This window comes from Agelaius phoeniceus, chromosome 5 (assembly GCF_051311805.1).
Source record: "Agelaius phoeniceus isolate bAgePho1 chromosome 5, bAgePho1.hap1, whole genome shotgun sequence".
In the NCBI taxonomy this organism is placed as follows: domain Eukaryota; kingdom Metazoa; phylum Chordata; class Aves; order Passeriformes; family Icteridae; genus Agelaius; species Agelaius phoeniceus.
In genome coordinates, this window is record NC_135269.1 from 66,677,612 (window position 1) to 66,694,547 (window position 16,936).

Consider the following 16,936-nt stretch of genomic DNA (forward strand, 5'->3'; position numbering starts at 1 on the left):
ATATCTCCAGTAGTGCCAACCCCCCAGGGAAGACATGTACTTAAAAGATGCCTTCAAAAGTCTTAGGAATACAAACATTTCTTTGGAAGAAATTAGTGCCCTGCCATGACAGGACTCAGCCTTTCACACATTATAGTAATTACTGTCATCCCTCTTGGGATGAGAGGGTTGGTGGAGAGCATCAGAAGGAAGGAGAGGAGAGATCAGGTGCTCTGACTGCATGAGAGGAGACATATTTCCACCAGAAGGGTCAAGCCTCCTTTCTCAGCTTTTCTACTTTCTCTTCTCAGCTGTTCAAGGTGATCTACTCTGTAGCATTGGTTTTGGAACCTGATTAAATCTTCACCAGCCTCTCTGTGTCTCCACTAGGCTACCTCTAGCACTCACACTGCACCTCAAATCAGGGGCTTTAGGCACCTCTGATCCTTCTTCTCCAAGTGCAACCCTAAAAAAATAGGGTGCTGGTTTTCTCTTTACTGGGAATTAGTTTTTTTGGTCTCAGCAAATCATGTATGAAATCCATCAGACCCAAAACAATGGTGCTGCCTTATGTATAAACCACTAAGAACTGTGGCAGAAGTGGTCATTTATCTGAGGAAAGGTTGGGTGGGAAGGGAAAACAGGAATTTCCAGGCTTGGATCTGTCCATTGCCACAATCCAGAGACCACAGCAGTGAAAAGACAGCCTAGATGAGCATTTCTCTGCTACATGATGCTTGCAAACCCCATCTGTTGGCAGAGCTATTCCAAAATGAACAGCCTAAATCAGGGATGGGACTTGGACAGAGTGGCTGAGGCTTCATTATTTCTCCATGGAGTGATTTTACCTTCTGTGGAGCAAGTAAAAAGACTTCTTACCCTACACAGGTGGTAAAACCCCTCTGGCAAGAGCAGATCAACTGCCTCAGTGAGGCATAGTGTTTAATCCTCTTGCTAATTAGATTGTAAAATTGCACTCGATAACCCTGGTATCTGGGAGCAGCCTGCCACAGTATCTGATTCATTTCACTGCACCAGCATGTGCTGCTTCAAGCCTTTGCTGTGCAGATGGGAGGGGTAAACTTCACTGAACTTTCTGCAAGGTAAAATTAGTGGGGGAGGGGGAAAGAGATTATGGCTTTTTCTGATCTTTAATATTTTGTTCCTGCACCCTGCCGATGCCAGAAACAAATTGAAAACTTACAATGGAAAAATAAGTCTCCCTGGAAAAAAACACAGGCAGAGAATTTTAGCAAGAAACCAGCTGAAATCAAGACATTTATATTAAGTGCATAGAAAAACCTTGCTTGTCTTATGAGGGAGATTGTAATGTTTTCCTATATGTCATCCTAGATAGATTTCCATGTTTCTTGTGCTTGTGAGTAAAACTGTAACACACACTAAGCAGCTGAACCTATCTGGGGCCATCCCATTAGCAGTCACTCAAAACCATGATTTCATTAAATTGCTGGAGTAAATCAGCCATGTGTCTCTAGAAAACTAACCAGGTTTGTCAGCAAGTTAGATGAGACTGGAGAGGGGAATTGAGGCTGATGCAAGGCCAGAACCTCATCCTGCTTGCACTGTTCTCACTCAAGCACCAAGTTCTCCAGCATTACTGGGGATGCAGCTGAGATGGGTATCTGGCACCTAGTCCTGGGTGGTTCAGGTGGGAATGCAGGGCTATTAAACTGGAATGCAGTTGTACCTAGACTGCAGAGACTAATGTGTCTCTGCGTTTCTATTTTTATATTCCTTCCTGCCTATACTTGAATTTTGTGGAAGCCCTGCATCTACCCAAAGCCATCACTTTGAGTGTCATCATTTTTCTTCTGTCTGTTAAGGACCAGCTCACAGACTCAGCAAGCCCTGTCAAAAGCTCCCCCTTGAATGCTGCCTGTTGTAGTGCAAATTTGGGCCCTATGAGTTATAATCTGCTGGCTATTCATTCTTGGGTACGAAACAATTGCAAAAGTTTTGGTATACTACACAAAATCCAAGACTCCAGCTCAACAAAAAGGGAGTATCAAGTGTGGAAAGATGGCTGCTATCCTGCCAACCATATATTTGAGGCATTCTGGATGCTGGGCTTGCAGAACCAGTGTCATTTGTGTAGAAGCAGCTCACAGCTTCCAAGGTGGACAGAATCCATTTCCCTCTATGTTAAACTTAGCTTCTACAAACCCTTTCTTGTGAAAAGACCAAACCCATCATTTTCAGTGAAGGGTCATTAGAGGGTTTTTTGCTTGAATTTCAGAGCAACTGTAAAGAAAGCCAAGGCACTGCAGCATCCCAGTGTGAGCATTTGTCTGTGAGTGCTGTGTGTCCATTTTAACCAGCACACAGGGATGTGACTCCACTCCATCCCCAGAGACCTGTACACAAAGAGCAGCAGTGTAGCCTGGAGCTGTGAGATCTGCACACCCAAGTAGTAGCACCAGACATATCTCTGCTGTTCCAGTGAGATATTCCCACTGATTTAAGAGCCCAAAGGCATTTTTTAGTGCAAACAGCTTAACAGTTAGTAAACAATTAACTCCAAACTGAAGAGTGAATGATTAACAAAGTCAGCCAAAGGACTTCCATATGGCAGATAAAAAGACAGAGAAAATGTTTAACTTATCACCAAAAATAAAATTACCTTAAAGGAGAGTCTGGTAATATTTAGTTGCTTTGTAAGAGATATGTTTATACAGTGTTATCTCATTTTCTTCTATAGAAAGCTAGTGGCAGTGAAACCTCAAGTGAGCCTTTTTTCTCAGATTTATAAACATTATCACTGCTTGCATTATCTGGTTACTGAAGAGAACCCAAAGGGAATAAAGGTTTTTTAGAAATAAGATCAAATGTGAGGCATCACAAAATTCAGACATTAATTTAACTTGACAAAAAATTTCCTTATGACATCTACCAGTTTCTGCTATTTCTTCTCAGCATTACCCTTTCTCTGAGATTAAATGAAGCATGCTGTGAGAATGCTCTGTCACTTTCCATAAGGTCTATACAACAGTCTTTGGGTTCTCATGTCAAAGAATTTGAGTTTTAGTTTGTAGTGTCATCACGAATCCAAAGCAAAAGTTGGGTTGACTTCCCATTTAAACATGCAAAAAAAAAAAGGCCAGTTGGGCCCATCTTACCAAGCAATGCAGAGCACAAGTAAATTCAGTAAGTTTTAGTGTCTGATCAGAGAAAAATCACCAGCTTGTGAGAAGCATGAGCAAAATAATCAGCACATTAATTGTGTCCAGAAAGTGAAAGATTGCTGTCCAGTGCCACTTGGCCTTTTCCAAACAACAAGAGATAGAGTGAACTTTCCCAATTCCAGAGGCAAAATGAGATATTTACACAGGAGGAGCAATAGCCTAATTAAGAGCTGCTTTATTGCAAAACAAATAGATCCTGTCTGCTTTAGGGCATAATGAACCATTGTCAAGTCAGTAATTGCATTGATGGAGTGGTTAAACTTGTGCTTCCTGTGGTGAAGGAATGACAGACCAGTAACTTAAAAAAACGTAAAGTAAGGATTGATGTGAAATGTCCAGAAAGTAGTGAATGATGGGGAGGAGGAAGCTGACAAATTGCTCTCTGCCTAACTGATCGTAGAACACAGGGAGAGTCAAAAAGGCAAAAGAAACATGAAATTCAAATTAGTTACAGGGAGCCCAATTCACTTGCACACCTCCTTGCCACATGATATAATAGAGGCTGAGAGCTCAGAAGGATTGAAGATAGCACTAAAAGTGTGACCTTCCATCCAGGGTTTGAACATGGGGTTGGTTATTTTCAGAGAGGATTTTGGGAGGGGTTATAAATCCCCATGTTCAAGGAGGGTGTTTGATTTGACACCAAGTTGGTTTCTGTTGTCAGAGGTATGGAGAATGTGTCTCACTCCTCTCACTGGCATGCTGCTGATCCACAGGGTGTATTCAGAACAAGCTGGACTTTCTCTAGGGCATCCAGAATCAAGTCAGGTCAGAAAATGTATTGGACTCATGTTTCATTGGGCTCCTCGTCATTTCCTAGGACCTTTGCAAACACCTTTGCATTGCAGACAGGGATAAAAGATTTCAAATTTACAAATGATAAAAAATGAGCAGAAACCATTTCCAGGAAATACTGGTTTAAAAGCTCATGGAGTCTCAGTGGCACTGCTGCAATAAATTATTCAGTGTGATTAGCAGGCTGTTAAGGACTACCTGCTGACTCCTTCTGCTCTGTGCTTTCATTTCTCTTCCCCTTGCTGATCCCTTGTGCTTCTTGGGTTATGGACTTGGCTGTAAACTGAACCAGTCTTCAGGTCACGGTGGGTTCAACTCATTTTATAGTGCAGTAATTCAGTCTTGGTTTAGTATTTGGAAATGTGGAGCATGGAAGGAGGGAGACGTATACAAAGCAAGGTTCCTTACCATGCTGTTCCTTCTCCTAGAGAGAGGTTGCTCACCCAATTTCTTTCTTAAAACATAATACCCAGGCCTGCAAACACTGAAAAGCAGGCACAGTTTAAAGCCTTTCCCTACAGAAATGCCCTATTCCATCCCCATAAGACAGGAGACCATGTTCTCACCAGCACCTTTTTTTCTGCTGTCTGCCCTCAGTTTGGGGTTTCTACCATCCAGCACCAGGCACTTCCCCTTTCAGCACCCACTACTGCATGCCTTACCACTGTGCCAAAGAGCTGCCAAACACACTGGGAGCTGAATAAATGACATCCAAGCACACTGGGCTGGAAAGCAGGATTATGTCCCTGACACTGAGAACTTCCACAGGATTTGGCTGGACATGCCACTGGGCTGTGATTCAGTGAACATTTCTTTTGGCAGCAGTATCAGCTGAAGTGGCCTTCAGCACTCTCCTCCCCCATCACAATCCTGCCCCCACTGCTCACTTCCTCCCCTGGGCCCCCTCCTCAGCCATCCTGAGCTGGTGTAGCTGTGCAGTTGGGAAGGAAACTGCTCCAGAGAAGGGATCAGCTGGCTTAGCATCACGCAGCCATAAAAAATGGTCACTCTCAACCTCGATCAGCTCCCAGTCCCACTCACCATCTGACCCACAATCAGTATTGTGTAGGAGCTGGATATGGATACAGGCTGCATAAATCACTGCAGCCAGAGAAAGAAGCAGCATTTACCTACACAGTAACTTTGTGGAGTGAGACAAGAGCTTCACAGCTCAGAACAAGTTGGAAGGAGTTCAACTGCATGGAAATTGTCGTGGTTGAACCAGGATGAATTAACAGTTGGGTATAAGGTCATCATCCCCACTTTTTTCTCCTCATAAAAGTTGGTAAAAATTTGCTTTGGTGTGTCTCCCAAACAGGGCTGATTTCAGACAGGTGAGTAGATTGTCTAGGTAAATGAACTTTTTAGAATCATGCAATAGTCATGCGCAGTTTCCATTATGTAAGTAAATAAGTAGTTTTATCAACTACAATGCTTGCAAACATTAATACATAGTCTTAGGCACTGCTGCTTTATAAAGAAACCAGCACTATTCTGGTGGTTTAGTGTGCTGTGGTGATACCATTAGACATTTGGTTCCCAGGATTTTCTGTGAGAATTCAAATTCAGAAAGGCTAGAGCATGACATCCCATCCATGATCTAGCCAAGTCAAGCCCATGGTTACCATTAAATATAGGAGTAGTCCCATCAAAATAAAACTCCCTTCTCTAAGTCCTTTGTCGTATTTAGGTCTTAAAGAGTGATTCTGTGTAAAAGCAGCAGCCAAGTCTTAAATGATTCTGCAGCACACAGCAGGAACTTCAACAAGATGCAAAGACAAATCACTCCGACAGCACAAAGTGAAACAAATTGGACCTCAGAGCCCTGGAGTTAGGGTGGAGATCTGGAGAGAGATTGAAAACTCCTTGAGCACTTATGCTTGGCTCTGAAGTGGTAGCAGGCTCCTCCACACCCCACCCTGCTCAGATGCTGTCTCTTAGCTCACCAGGGCTGCTCCAAAGGCCTGGGCATTTTTACCATCAGATGAAGCCAGGCAGGGGTCCCATTACTCTGTGGTTGTGGCTATGAGGCACCTTTGGTCAGGGGCCTGGGCAGGAGGCTCAGAAGGTTCACTGCAGCCATCACCATGAGAGTGGGATTGCTGCTGCCATGGCACCCCCTGTGCAGACACCCAGCATCAGGAGAGTATTTTCAGTCACACCAACTACTGTGCACTGCCACAGCAGCATGGGATGGGAATGGTGATTCCTGAATTTTGGTTCCAAGACAGAGGTACTTTAGCCAAGCCACTGGAGAAAACAGGAGGATCTTTAGACTAGAGAGTAGCAGTAATGGTTTGTGGGCAGCATAAATCCTTCTAGGGTGCCACAGCTGATTCATAGGCTACAGACCGGGCATCCTTTATCTAATACTTGGTGCCAGAAAGGAGAGCTCTTCAATGCAGAAAGATCCAGTCACTTTGATGTCCTTTCAGAGAATAAAAGGGAGAAAGTTTAACTTAAACCAATCAGGGAAAAAAGGTTCTTTGTAGATCTATTGATTTAGACACACAGAGCATGGTGACAGTAATGCACAATCTAACAGCAGCTACCAGATATATATGTGCAGTGAAAGTGGATTTGGTTGTATATAAAGTCAAAGTCTAATCTCCCAGTCTGTGTACAGTTACAGACACAAATATCAAGTTGCATTTATTTAGACAAATAATGCTTTGTCCAAATAGCAGCTCTTCCCTCTGTGATCTGATGCTCTGCTGTCTCTCTGAGCCAATAAGCCACTTTGAAATTTAATAGGGAATTGTGTTTCCATAATGGAAATAAATGCAGAGTGGTTTATTATATAGACCTAGATGCAATTTGTGTTTGTTCAAGCCAGAAATGTTTGCTGGGGTGGTGTAGTCCCACAAGAACAGCACACAGCAAAAGGGATCTCAAATTGGACCAGAAATTGTTTGTCTATTTGGCAAAACAAGAGGCCTGAAGCCTGAGGCGAAGAAGTAATTAGATAGTGAGCTGGGATTGCTGACAGACCACTGAAAGTCCCACTTAGCCAAGCCATTCTCTCATTCCATGAGGGAAGGGAGGACGGCAAGCCTCTGGGAAGATCATTGGTAGGGCTTTTCCCACATCAAATCACTCAGGAAATCTTTTATTTTTTTTTCCTTGTTTTGAGAAGCGAAAGAAAAAAAAAATACCCCAAACTAATAAAAATAAAGGAATGAATGAAAGTGTGGTAGGATGGAGGACTAAGTTATGGTGCTGTGGCATCCCCATCTCATGACCCAGGGGCACCCTCAGCAGTGGGTCACACTAATTCACAGGTGACAGCCCACGGAAATCTCTTGGTAAATCTGCCCCTGAAACAAGAGCCCATTTGTTTGAGCTAAGATGGTGCTGTTCTGCCTGGACCAAGTCCTTCCTCCTTCACTCTAACTAGTTTGACAGAGGTATGATTGATGGGAGCAGGGTTGGCTTGAGGCAGAACACAAATCCATGTCCGGAAACCATGGCCCCACTGAAATCACTGGGACAAAACTGCCATTGACTACTCTGGAGCTGTGATTTCCATAGAGTTTAAGGCCAAAAGGGACCTCTCACAACCTCCACTCTGACCTCCTGCATAACTCAGCTCCTAGAATTTAGCTTGCTGGTTTGTTCAGTGGAGGAAATTACATTTCCAAGGAGGAATTTTTTTTGTTATGTTTGTTTTGTCTTTAAGCTGCGGGACGAAAGACTTGGGAGTTTGTAGCTTCACTCATGCAAGCTGTGTGAAAATACTGTCATTGTTTTAGTTCCATTGTTTAATACCAGTTTTAGTATTGGGATGTCATCCAGTGCTGGCTCTTGCCCATAGTGTAGGCAAGGGAAGGGGTTGCATTGGAAGTGTTAGAAATGCTCCACATTGTTTCTCTGCCTTTCCTAAAAGCCATTCATAGTATCCAGTCTGGGTGGTAGTCCGTGCATTTGGAGGGATGATTGTTCCTTCTGCATAGTGTGATTTAACAAGGCATTAATCATCTAGGAAGTGGCAAGACTTGAAGGACTGGGAGATGCCTTATAGGACAGCAAGTCCAACAGCAATTACAGTTGGTCATTTATTAGATCTTTGGAATCAAAGAAAAATATGGGTCAGGTATGCCTCTGGAGGTCTCTAGTCCAACCTCCTGCTAAAAGTTGAGCCACCTTCAGAGTTTGATCTGGTTACTCATGACCCTAGTGTTTGACCACTTGCACTGATTGTTTTGGGACTTGGGGTTTTAATTTATAGATCTAATAATTTCCCTTGCTGCAACCCTGCAGCCTGTGTCTGTTGCCTCTTATACTTTAACTGGGCACCTCTGAGCAAAGTCTGTCTCCATCTTCTTTGTAAATCCCCTTTGGGTTATAAAACAGAGCTAACAGCAGGTAGATCCTCTATAGATTTCTGCAGATGATTTGATGCTGAACAGCCACCAAGCATGCTGAAACCCTTGAGAGTGTGTGCATTCAGCCTGTGCCTCATCTCAGGTGATTCAGCACACAGAAAAAAGAAAGAAAATGAGACTCCTGGGCATTTATATTTGTTTGTTAAGAGACCAAATGCAAAATGGCTCACTGTGTCCCCACAGCATGCCCAGCCATAGTGCACATTCCCCAGTTCAGTACCAAGTGTGGCTCTCCTGGGCACAGCAGGCAGAAAACAGTATCAGGAACCTCGTACCCCAACCTCAGGATTTGGAATTATTCCAAAAGGTATCATTAGGGCATGCTTCTCTAGGTACCATAGTCCAGAGAGCACTGTGCACCAACCTCCAGTGCTGGCCTTCAGCAACTCCCTCTGTCCTGAGCTGAAGGGCAACACAGAACGAGCAACAGCCTCATTACTGCCAGGGGCTCCTAAATAAACGGCACAGTACTTGTGCTGAATACTCCAGCAAGGCCCCTGAGCACAAAGGGACAGAGCACAGCCCAGTGCCTTGCCTTGCACTAACTCAGGTCCCCACACCTCTCCAAAAGTCCAGGTCACCCAGGCCATGAGTGACCAAGCCAGAAGCAATCCTAGCTATTTCATTCACAGAAGACATTCCCTGCTTTATCACGAACCTCCAGCATTTTTCAAGTACTCTGACACTGACCCTTCCACCTGGCATGGGCAAACTCCTCAGTACCAGCATGGTCAATAAAAATGGTAAAAAATCCTTCAGACCCACATGGCTGAAATGCATGCAGATCCCTGGCCCCCTCTCCTCCAGGCTCAGCTTAATTACAGACCAGCCAGCAAACCACAAGTGTGCTCACAAAAGGAGATTGCGTCTGAAGGGTTTTGACTGCAGCTCTTTGTAACTAGTCACAAACATCTGGTGCCTGGCAAGCTTGCCAGCCTCTTGGAAGGAGCTTCCAGTGAGAAAATTCCTGTAGCTTGCACCTGAATTCTCCACAGTGCACCATGCAGCACTCAGATCACTCTCCTGGCTCCTCTTCTAAGGTGCCAGCTTTGTAGAAGCCATTTCTGGCACTGGTTTCCCCATCATGCCCTCCCCACCCACCCCAACACATTTTAAGCAGCGTGGTCTGATGGGGAACAGTTATTCCCTTGAATGTTCACAAGTTGAAAAGCAGTTTTTCAAATTCAAGTGATAGTGTCAGTTCCAGTTTTATTGGCATGATGAAACAGAGATCATGGTGGGGACAGGCCCCTTGGAGGAGGAGGGAATAAGGGTAATTATTTTCTTAATATCTTAATTTCTCTTTTTCAAAGGGTAATTATTTTATTAATAAGGGTAATTATTTTCTCCTCTTTTACTAGCCCCTTTCACATGCATGTGTGAGTGTGCAGCTGTGCAAAAGCCAGTCACATGGATACTTCCTTAAGTATTTGTTGAAGATTAAATCATCTCATGTGCAGCCTGTAATGATGGCTGCTACCAAAAATTGTTCCCATCTGAAAGCTGCCCAGTGCTGCATGATCCAAAAGGAGCTGCTGACCTCAGAAGAGAACCCAGCAGGCAAACCACCACATCACAGACTTGGCCCTCTGCACTGCTATTTGTCCCCTTGTCTGCAGGCACTGAGTGAAGGCAGCTACTCAAGGGCAGGGGAACTGTGCTCCAAGCTTGTGTTAATGATTGACTTTCTCCTAAGCTCCAGTTCCAGTGTGTTTGGGGAGATGCTGTCCCAGTCCCTGCTGAAGTACTCTTTGTCAAAGGGTCATTGCACCTCTGATGCAATCCCAGTAAAACCAATACAAGTTGTCCCACCCACATGTGCAGGCATTAGATTCAGCCCAGGAAATTAACTAAAGACAATCGTAAGCCAAATAACCCAAAACCAGACCCAGCCTCAGTGCAGGGAGAGGCAAACCTGCCATGAACATGGATGCTTTGACTCAAACCAGCCCCAAAACCAGCATGCATCTGTTGTCACTGCATTTCCACAAGATCCTGCTGAAATTACGACCAGCTCCCTGCTGGGGCTCAATTCCCCAGTGAAGGTTGCAAGCACCAGCGTGGTAAAAGGATCTTGATGGGTAAAAATTATGCTTCCATTTAGGAAGACCTACTAATGGCACCTTGTGCATCTGTCACTGCATTAACAACATCAATTTGAGACCATACATAAGGCGGGCAACTGGTGAAGGGAACAGCTTGCTTACATTAGGAGGTCTGGCTGAAGGGGCACATTTGGCTTTCTTTCTCTGGAGGGATTGTGATCAGCTAACAGGAAAGTGGATACTTTCTTGTGGGTATTCACATTTTTGCAGATTGGTTTCCTTTTCTATAGGAAGGGGGAGACCTCTCAGATCAATGTGGGAAAAAGGAGTGGGACACTGTAGAATAATACTTGGGGAGCAAATGGAGCACAATTACAGCAATGGTAAAACACACATGTACGTTTGGGAGAGCAGAGCTATGGAATAAAAGACAAACTTAGGTTGTGGGGTCACTTCCACCCCCTCTCTCCCAAGAGTCTGGATTTGCCTCCTTCTGCCAAGAAAAACAACAAAGCTAAATATAAAAATACAGCAATCTGGGGAGCTGCTCCAGTGCCCAAAACGTAGGTGTCTAATGCTGTTTTAGGCACCGCTGGTGATCCAAGACATCTGCGTGGGGCTGGCAGATACAGCACCGGACCTATGTCAGGCTGCCTCCCACCCAGGGCAGCAGCCAGGGGCCAGGCAGGGAGCCCTGGGGCATGGAAAAGGGCACTCCATGCCTGCATTTGGGCATCTGAACAGCTTCCCCAGAGCCCTGTGTGTTTGGACAGTTGGAGTTAATCATAGCAGAGAAACGAGAAACAGAGCTTCCCTTAGCAAACAGCACTGTGAGATTTGGTAGCAGAGAGGGTAAAATAGAAAAGGATCTGAGCACAGGGGACAGTCCAGCAGAGACAGAGGAGGAGGCTGGGCAGGACAGCATCCAAACAGAGCAGCTGCCAGCAGCTCAGGAAAGCTTCAAATTCCTTCTGCGCCACGCCGAAGTTTAGTCATAAATGACAACGGGGGACCTGGGGACAGAGGGGTATTTTCTGAAGGGTGTGATCTGCTGGCTTTTTAGACTCTTATGCGTTCCACATGTCTGAACGCCTCCCAAACACGTCCTCTGCACATGCCGTGCAGCACAGCCGCCTTGTCCTCCCCGCCTTGCAGATGGGCATCTGGAAGCATGGAGGGATGTTTTCAGCTTGACCCCAGTTGTTGTCTGTGGGAGTTAAGGCCCCAAACTTCCTTTTCATGCCTTTGAAGCCAGGCACTTAAAGAGGAGTCAGACTTCAGCTCCCGGCTTAACCCTTTCACCCTGTGTCTATCCTCCCTCCGTGGGTAAAATAATGGGTGTTTCTGTGCTTCGTTTGGTGTTTGCAAGTTTTATGCAGCAATTAATATTTCCAGTGGAGGAATAAAATAATCCCCTAAGGACAATGTAACTCAGCCTTTCAGACTTCCCATCTCTCCTGGCTCCCTTCTTCCTCTACCCCCTCAGCAATGTGGACAACCCTAGAATATGGAGTAGCTCAGTGCCCTTCTTAATCCCTACCATTCCTTCCATAAGCACCCTGTTATAGAAAGGAAAAAAAAAAAAAAGAGAGGAAAAAAAACTCCAACCTTCCTTAGAAACTTTAACAAATATTTTCAATTTTGCTGCCCCTGAAATACCAGCAAGGAGAAAATTTTGGGTCCTCTCTGAGGTTTGTTTTATTCTCGAGATTTCAGCTATATCAGTGCAAATCAAATTACGCCTCCTGTTTACTTATCTCCAGAGCGCTGACACTGGCAGCCGAGGCTTATCTCGGCGTGTCAGGAGCCAGCGCCTTCCTCGGGGGTAGGACAGGAACTCCACAGAAGCTACTTGGAGTGGGAGAGGGAGTGTAAATCAGGGAAAGCGCTGCTGCCTGTGCTCCCCAGCAGCGGGGCTACGTTCCCCAGCCCTGCTGCTTGCTACGGGCAATGCAGGGAAGCCGAACTCCGAGATGCCAAGGGAGGTGGAGGCTGCCTCCTCCCTGTGGATTGGCAGCCTGGAAGCCAGGGTTTGGATTCTAGCTTACTCATTTGTAATGAAGAGGCAGTGGTGGAGCTGCCCGCAGTGGTGACGGTGTGATAGTTTGCGGAGCTGGCAGTATTTCGCTGTCACCGCGTCCTTCGCGCTGTCCTGAGGTCGGTCCGCCCTCCTGCCTGGGAGATGGGTGTTATTTCACTGAGAAGTGTGAGCACAGGGGCCGTGTGTAAGCGCATCCCGCTGCCCAGGAACACGCGGAGCCCTCCAGGGCTGGCCCAGGCTGACTCAGGGGCGAGGGCACGCCGCATTTCACTCCCATGAAAAGCTTCGTGCCTCAGTTTCCCCTTGGTGGTAGTGTTGCCTTTGTCCCAATGCTGCTCCGAGATATCCCGGCAGGGCAGCCTGTAAAACAGAGGCTGAGATATGACCTGCTCATTGCCGTGTTTTGTACCGCTGGGAGCACCTGGAGCCTTGGGCATCGCCACCACGAGTCTGACAGCACCTGGGACAGATAAACTCCACTCGGCTCATGCTCCTGCCAGTTTTACGTGGATAAAAGCAGAGCTGGGTATTAGCACTGGAGTGGAGCGGGGATCTCATCTCCTTCACGCCGGGGAGAGCCTGCTGTGCCAGAGGCCGATGCACCACGCCAGGTGCCAGCCCTCCAAGGAAAATGTAGTGGAATCCCGGTTTGCCCGGGGTTTGCATGTCTTCAACACATTTGGCCCCGCGAAGTGAAAGCGGCGCCCTTCCCCGCCCGCCCCGAGCACCGAGCCGGCCGCGGGCAGCGGGGCCCGGCGGGCGGGATGGAGGGAGGGAAGGAGGGAAGCAGCGAGGGAGGGACGGAGGCCGCTGCCCGCCCCCGGGGCTGCCCCGCGGGTGCAGGCGGGCGGGACGCGGGGCCGGGGCGGAGCACAGCGGGGCATTCCCGCCGCAGCGCCGGCAGCGGGGCTGGGCTGGGCTGGGCCGGGCCAGGGAGCGCGCGGAGGCGCCTCATCCCCTTCTTCTCCTTGCAGATCTTCCAATGGAGGCAGCTGGAGAACCTCTATTTCCGCGAGAAGAAGTTCTCGGTGGAGGTGCACGATCCGCGCAGGTGAGCCACGAGACGGGCCGGGCTGAGCCGGGCTGTGCAGTGCCGAGCCGGACTGAGCTGGGCTGTGCAGTGCCGAGCCGGGCTGAGCCGGGCTGTGCAGTGCCGAGCCGGGCGAGCCGGGCTGTGCAGTGCCGAGCCGGGCTGAGCCGGGCTGAACTGGGCTGTGCAGTGCCGAGCCGGGCTGTGCAGTGCCGAGCCGGGCTGTGCAGTGCCGAGCCGGGCTGAGCCGGGCTGAACTGGGCTGTGCAGTGCTGAGCCGGGCTGTGCAGTGCCGAGCCGGGCGAGCCAGGCTGAGCCGGGCTGAGCTGAGCTGTGCGGTGCCGAGCCGGGTGAGCCGAGTGCTGCTCCCGCTGCTGTGCGCGGCTCGCTGTGCTTGGTGGCTGGGGAACTCACAAGGGAGGCAGCGGGTACCAAGCCGGGGGTGCTGCTTCCTTTCAGCAGGACATTTCGGGTTCTGGTGTGCGTTTTTGAGGATGTGTTTCCCCTCGGCTCCCAGCGGGTTTTTTTCCCCTTCCCTCTGTTCTGGCACCTTGTGACCCCTGGGACTGTGTGGCCTCGGTGGCTCAGCTGCAGTGCTGGCCGCCCTCTTGTATGAAAGGGGGATTTGCCTTGTCCCCGTGTTTCGCTCAGAGCCCTGAGATGAGCGCCAGATTTTGTACTCACACGCTTCTTTGTAAATAAATATTTAGTAGAGCAACTGAAAGCAATGGCACAGAACCAGAGGTTTACCACCGGCAGCCTGGATGAAAGCCCATCAGTCTTTTTGGCACAGGAGCCTTTTTTTTTTTCTTACTTTGGAATCCTAATGTGAGAGTTCAAGGGACTGTGCTGCATCCCATCAGTGCATTCAGCACCCCTGGTGTGTTTGCATTACTGGATGGTTACTGCACACAGTGAGTGTATGGCTCTGAAAATAGTTCTGACTAAAAGCAATGTCTCGTTTGTACTGTAAGTATGATAGATGCCACTGATGGAAACCATCTCTCTGCCCAGATTGATTTGATGTGTTGCTGGTAGTAGTGTGATCAGTCAGCTGTGATCCAGTTTCACCTGTTTCCCATGCCTATCTGTGTATTAATATATGTACTTTTATTGGGGGAATTTTGCATGCAGTTTCTATCCTTATTTTCCCTGATATGAGCACAGCCACACCAGTACAACGGTGCCTGTCTGCATAGATGCATTTGTTAAAACAAGCTCTGAGTAAAAAGCAGCTCATGTCATTGTGCAGCTCCAGGTCAGCAGAACCTCTAAGCATCTGCTTAATATTAAGCATGTAAACAGTCACATGGAATCTAGCAGAGTGAATTCCCAAAGTCGAGAATACACTGGGAGATATTCCAGCAGCAGGAGCTGGGGGTAGTGCACTCCTTCCCCCACCGAGGCTCCGGCAGCTGGAGAGGCGTCAGAAACGTGTGCTGGGAGCAACCAGCAGCCAGGAGCCCCTGAATGCCCTAAGTTCTGCCTGTTTCCTGAAGGAGCAATTGCAAGAAAAATAAAGGAAATAGCCCTGGGACCTTAAAATCATGGTGACATTTGCAACTCGATGTCGTGCATGAAATGTGACTGCACAGAGCAGCCTCTTCTGTCTCATTTGTATTTAGATTATAGGAATTAGTGACACGGAAGAGCTTCCGTTCTTTATTCCATTGCTCTGTTTCTCTGACTCAACACCAGGAGGACAAAGCCCTGTCCCCGGCTGTCAGCCTTGTACTTTCTTGCTACAAAGGAATTAGTTTGGTTGGATTTTGTCTAATTTTCATTGCTTTTTGTATCCAGAGTGGCACCACCCAGGTGGAGCTGCTGCTCAGGCTGTAATGCAGCGCAGCACATTGCAGTGCCATGGTGGGAAGACAGCTCTGGTTGTAGTCTCCCAGCCATGTGGGATGGACTCCTGCAAGGAGTTGTTCAGCGTGTGGAGGCGGAGGAGTAGCCAACGCAATGCTCTCTCCACATTCCTCTCCTCCCAGCCAAACCAGAGCCTGAGTCAGCGAAGCCACAGTCAGGAGAGCGAGCACAGCTCCGTGGTTGTGGCCAGGGCTGGGCAGCACAATGTATGTTTTTAAGCCTTGTCTCTGCCCGTGGCTTCCTGTCCCCAACAAGCCATTTAACCTCCTTTCACTGCAGTTAGTTATCCCATGAAGGAGGAAAATGATACATTTTAGGGGCTATCAATAGGATTAGTTCCATAGCACATGTAGCATGCATGGAGGGAAGTAGTGGAAAAAACACCCATGATCCATATCTCTCAGGTCTTCAAACACAGCTATGAAAAGCAAATCCACAGCTCTGACCAACAGTCTGCAGACATTCAAATGGAGTCTGCTGTTTTGATGGAAAAGATGTACAGATTCCAAAAAGGAAAAAAAAAATTAGAAATCACTGCTTCTACAGTGAAAAGATGAATGAATTGCAGAATATGTTTCTAAGAATTCAGGAGTAACTGTGTTTGAACTGAATAGTATGACACCAGAATTAAGGCATCAGCCCATTTTTGAGTGCCTTAATTTCCTTAGAGCTTTATGTGCCATTGTGCTGTGGTGGTTTGTGTCCTTAGACCAATGCAAAGCATCCAGAGCTGGATCCACTCTCCAGTCTCAACTTCAAGAACACCTCCCAGCACAGCCTTCATTCCCTGTCCAGTGACAGAAATGAGGCAGCCCAGCACCATCAGTTGCATCCCTGGAGACTTTTCTGACAAGAACAATACTGGTAATAGGACAAGGTCTCTAGCACCATTCACAAGGAAAGGACTCAGCACAGGGTAACACTGAAACATGAGATCCCACTTGTCTCAGACCTTGTTTGCATTGGCCACAGCTGCTTTCTCAGAAATTTCACTCTGATTTGTAGCTCCATAATTTGACTTTAACACATTTTGAAGCAGTGAAAAAGCCCTGATGCAATGGCTGTCAGCCCTCTCCCAGACTGAACACCGCCAGTAATTCTCATTTTGCTGCAGAGTTCTGGTTTTCTTTCACTCTTGGCTCTATCACAACTTTCTTCAACTGTTCACTGCTCCATGTTCAACTTTGGACAAGGCCCACAAGCCCCAAAAGAGAGGTGCCCAATGCAGCTACAGGTGCAGAGGGGAACCTTAGCAGGCTCGAGGACTTGTGAGTGCTGGTGAAAGAGTTGACTGCCCCTTGCATGGCACAGTAGAGCTCCTGGGCTGTCCTGCAGTGTCACCTCCACACCTGCATGGCTCAGAGTCCCTGCTGACTGTGGATTCTGGCACCCCTCTGTAGCACAGCCCGGGCTGTCTCTTGCACTGGTCCCTCTTCAACATCCATGTCCCTAAAAGTGTCACATTTCTGAGCGAGCCTCTGTACCCATGTCACATCATTTCATAATCCTACTCTACCACAAGACCCATCCAAACAGACTAGAGAGGAGGCCCTCATTTATTTGGGGCTCTGTAGGTCAGTGGTGTGGTT

At 47.5% G+C, this 16,936-nt stretch overlaps 1 protein-coding gene across 11 annotated transcripts in view; it reads left to right on the plus strand.

Moving 5' to 3' along the window:
• FRMD4A (FERM domain containing 4A) overlaps positions 1–16,936 on the plus strand; it is a 369,788-nt gene that overhangs the window by 314,131 nt on the left and 38,721 nt on the right. For all 11 annotated transcript variants that reach the window (XM_077179219.1, XM_077179217.1, XM_077179215.1 and 8 more), the window contains one exon: positions 13,423–13,499. In XM_077179219.1, the coding sequence (XP_077035334.1) occupies positions 13,423–13,499 (77 nt within the window). The remainder of the gene's footprint in view (positions 1–13,422; positions 13,500–16,936) is intronic.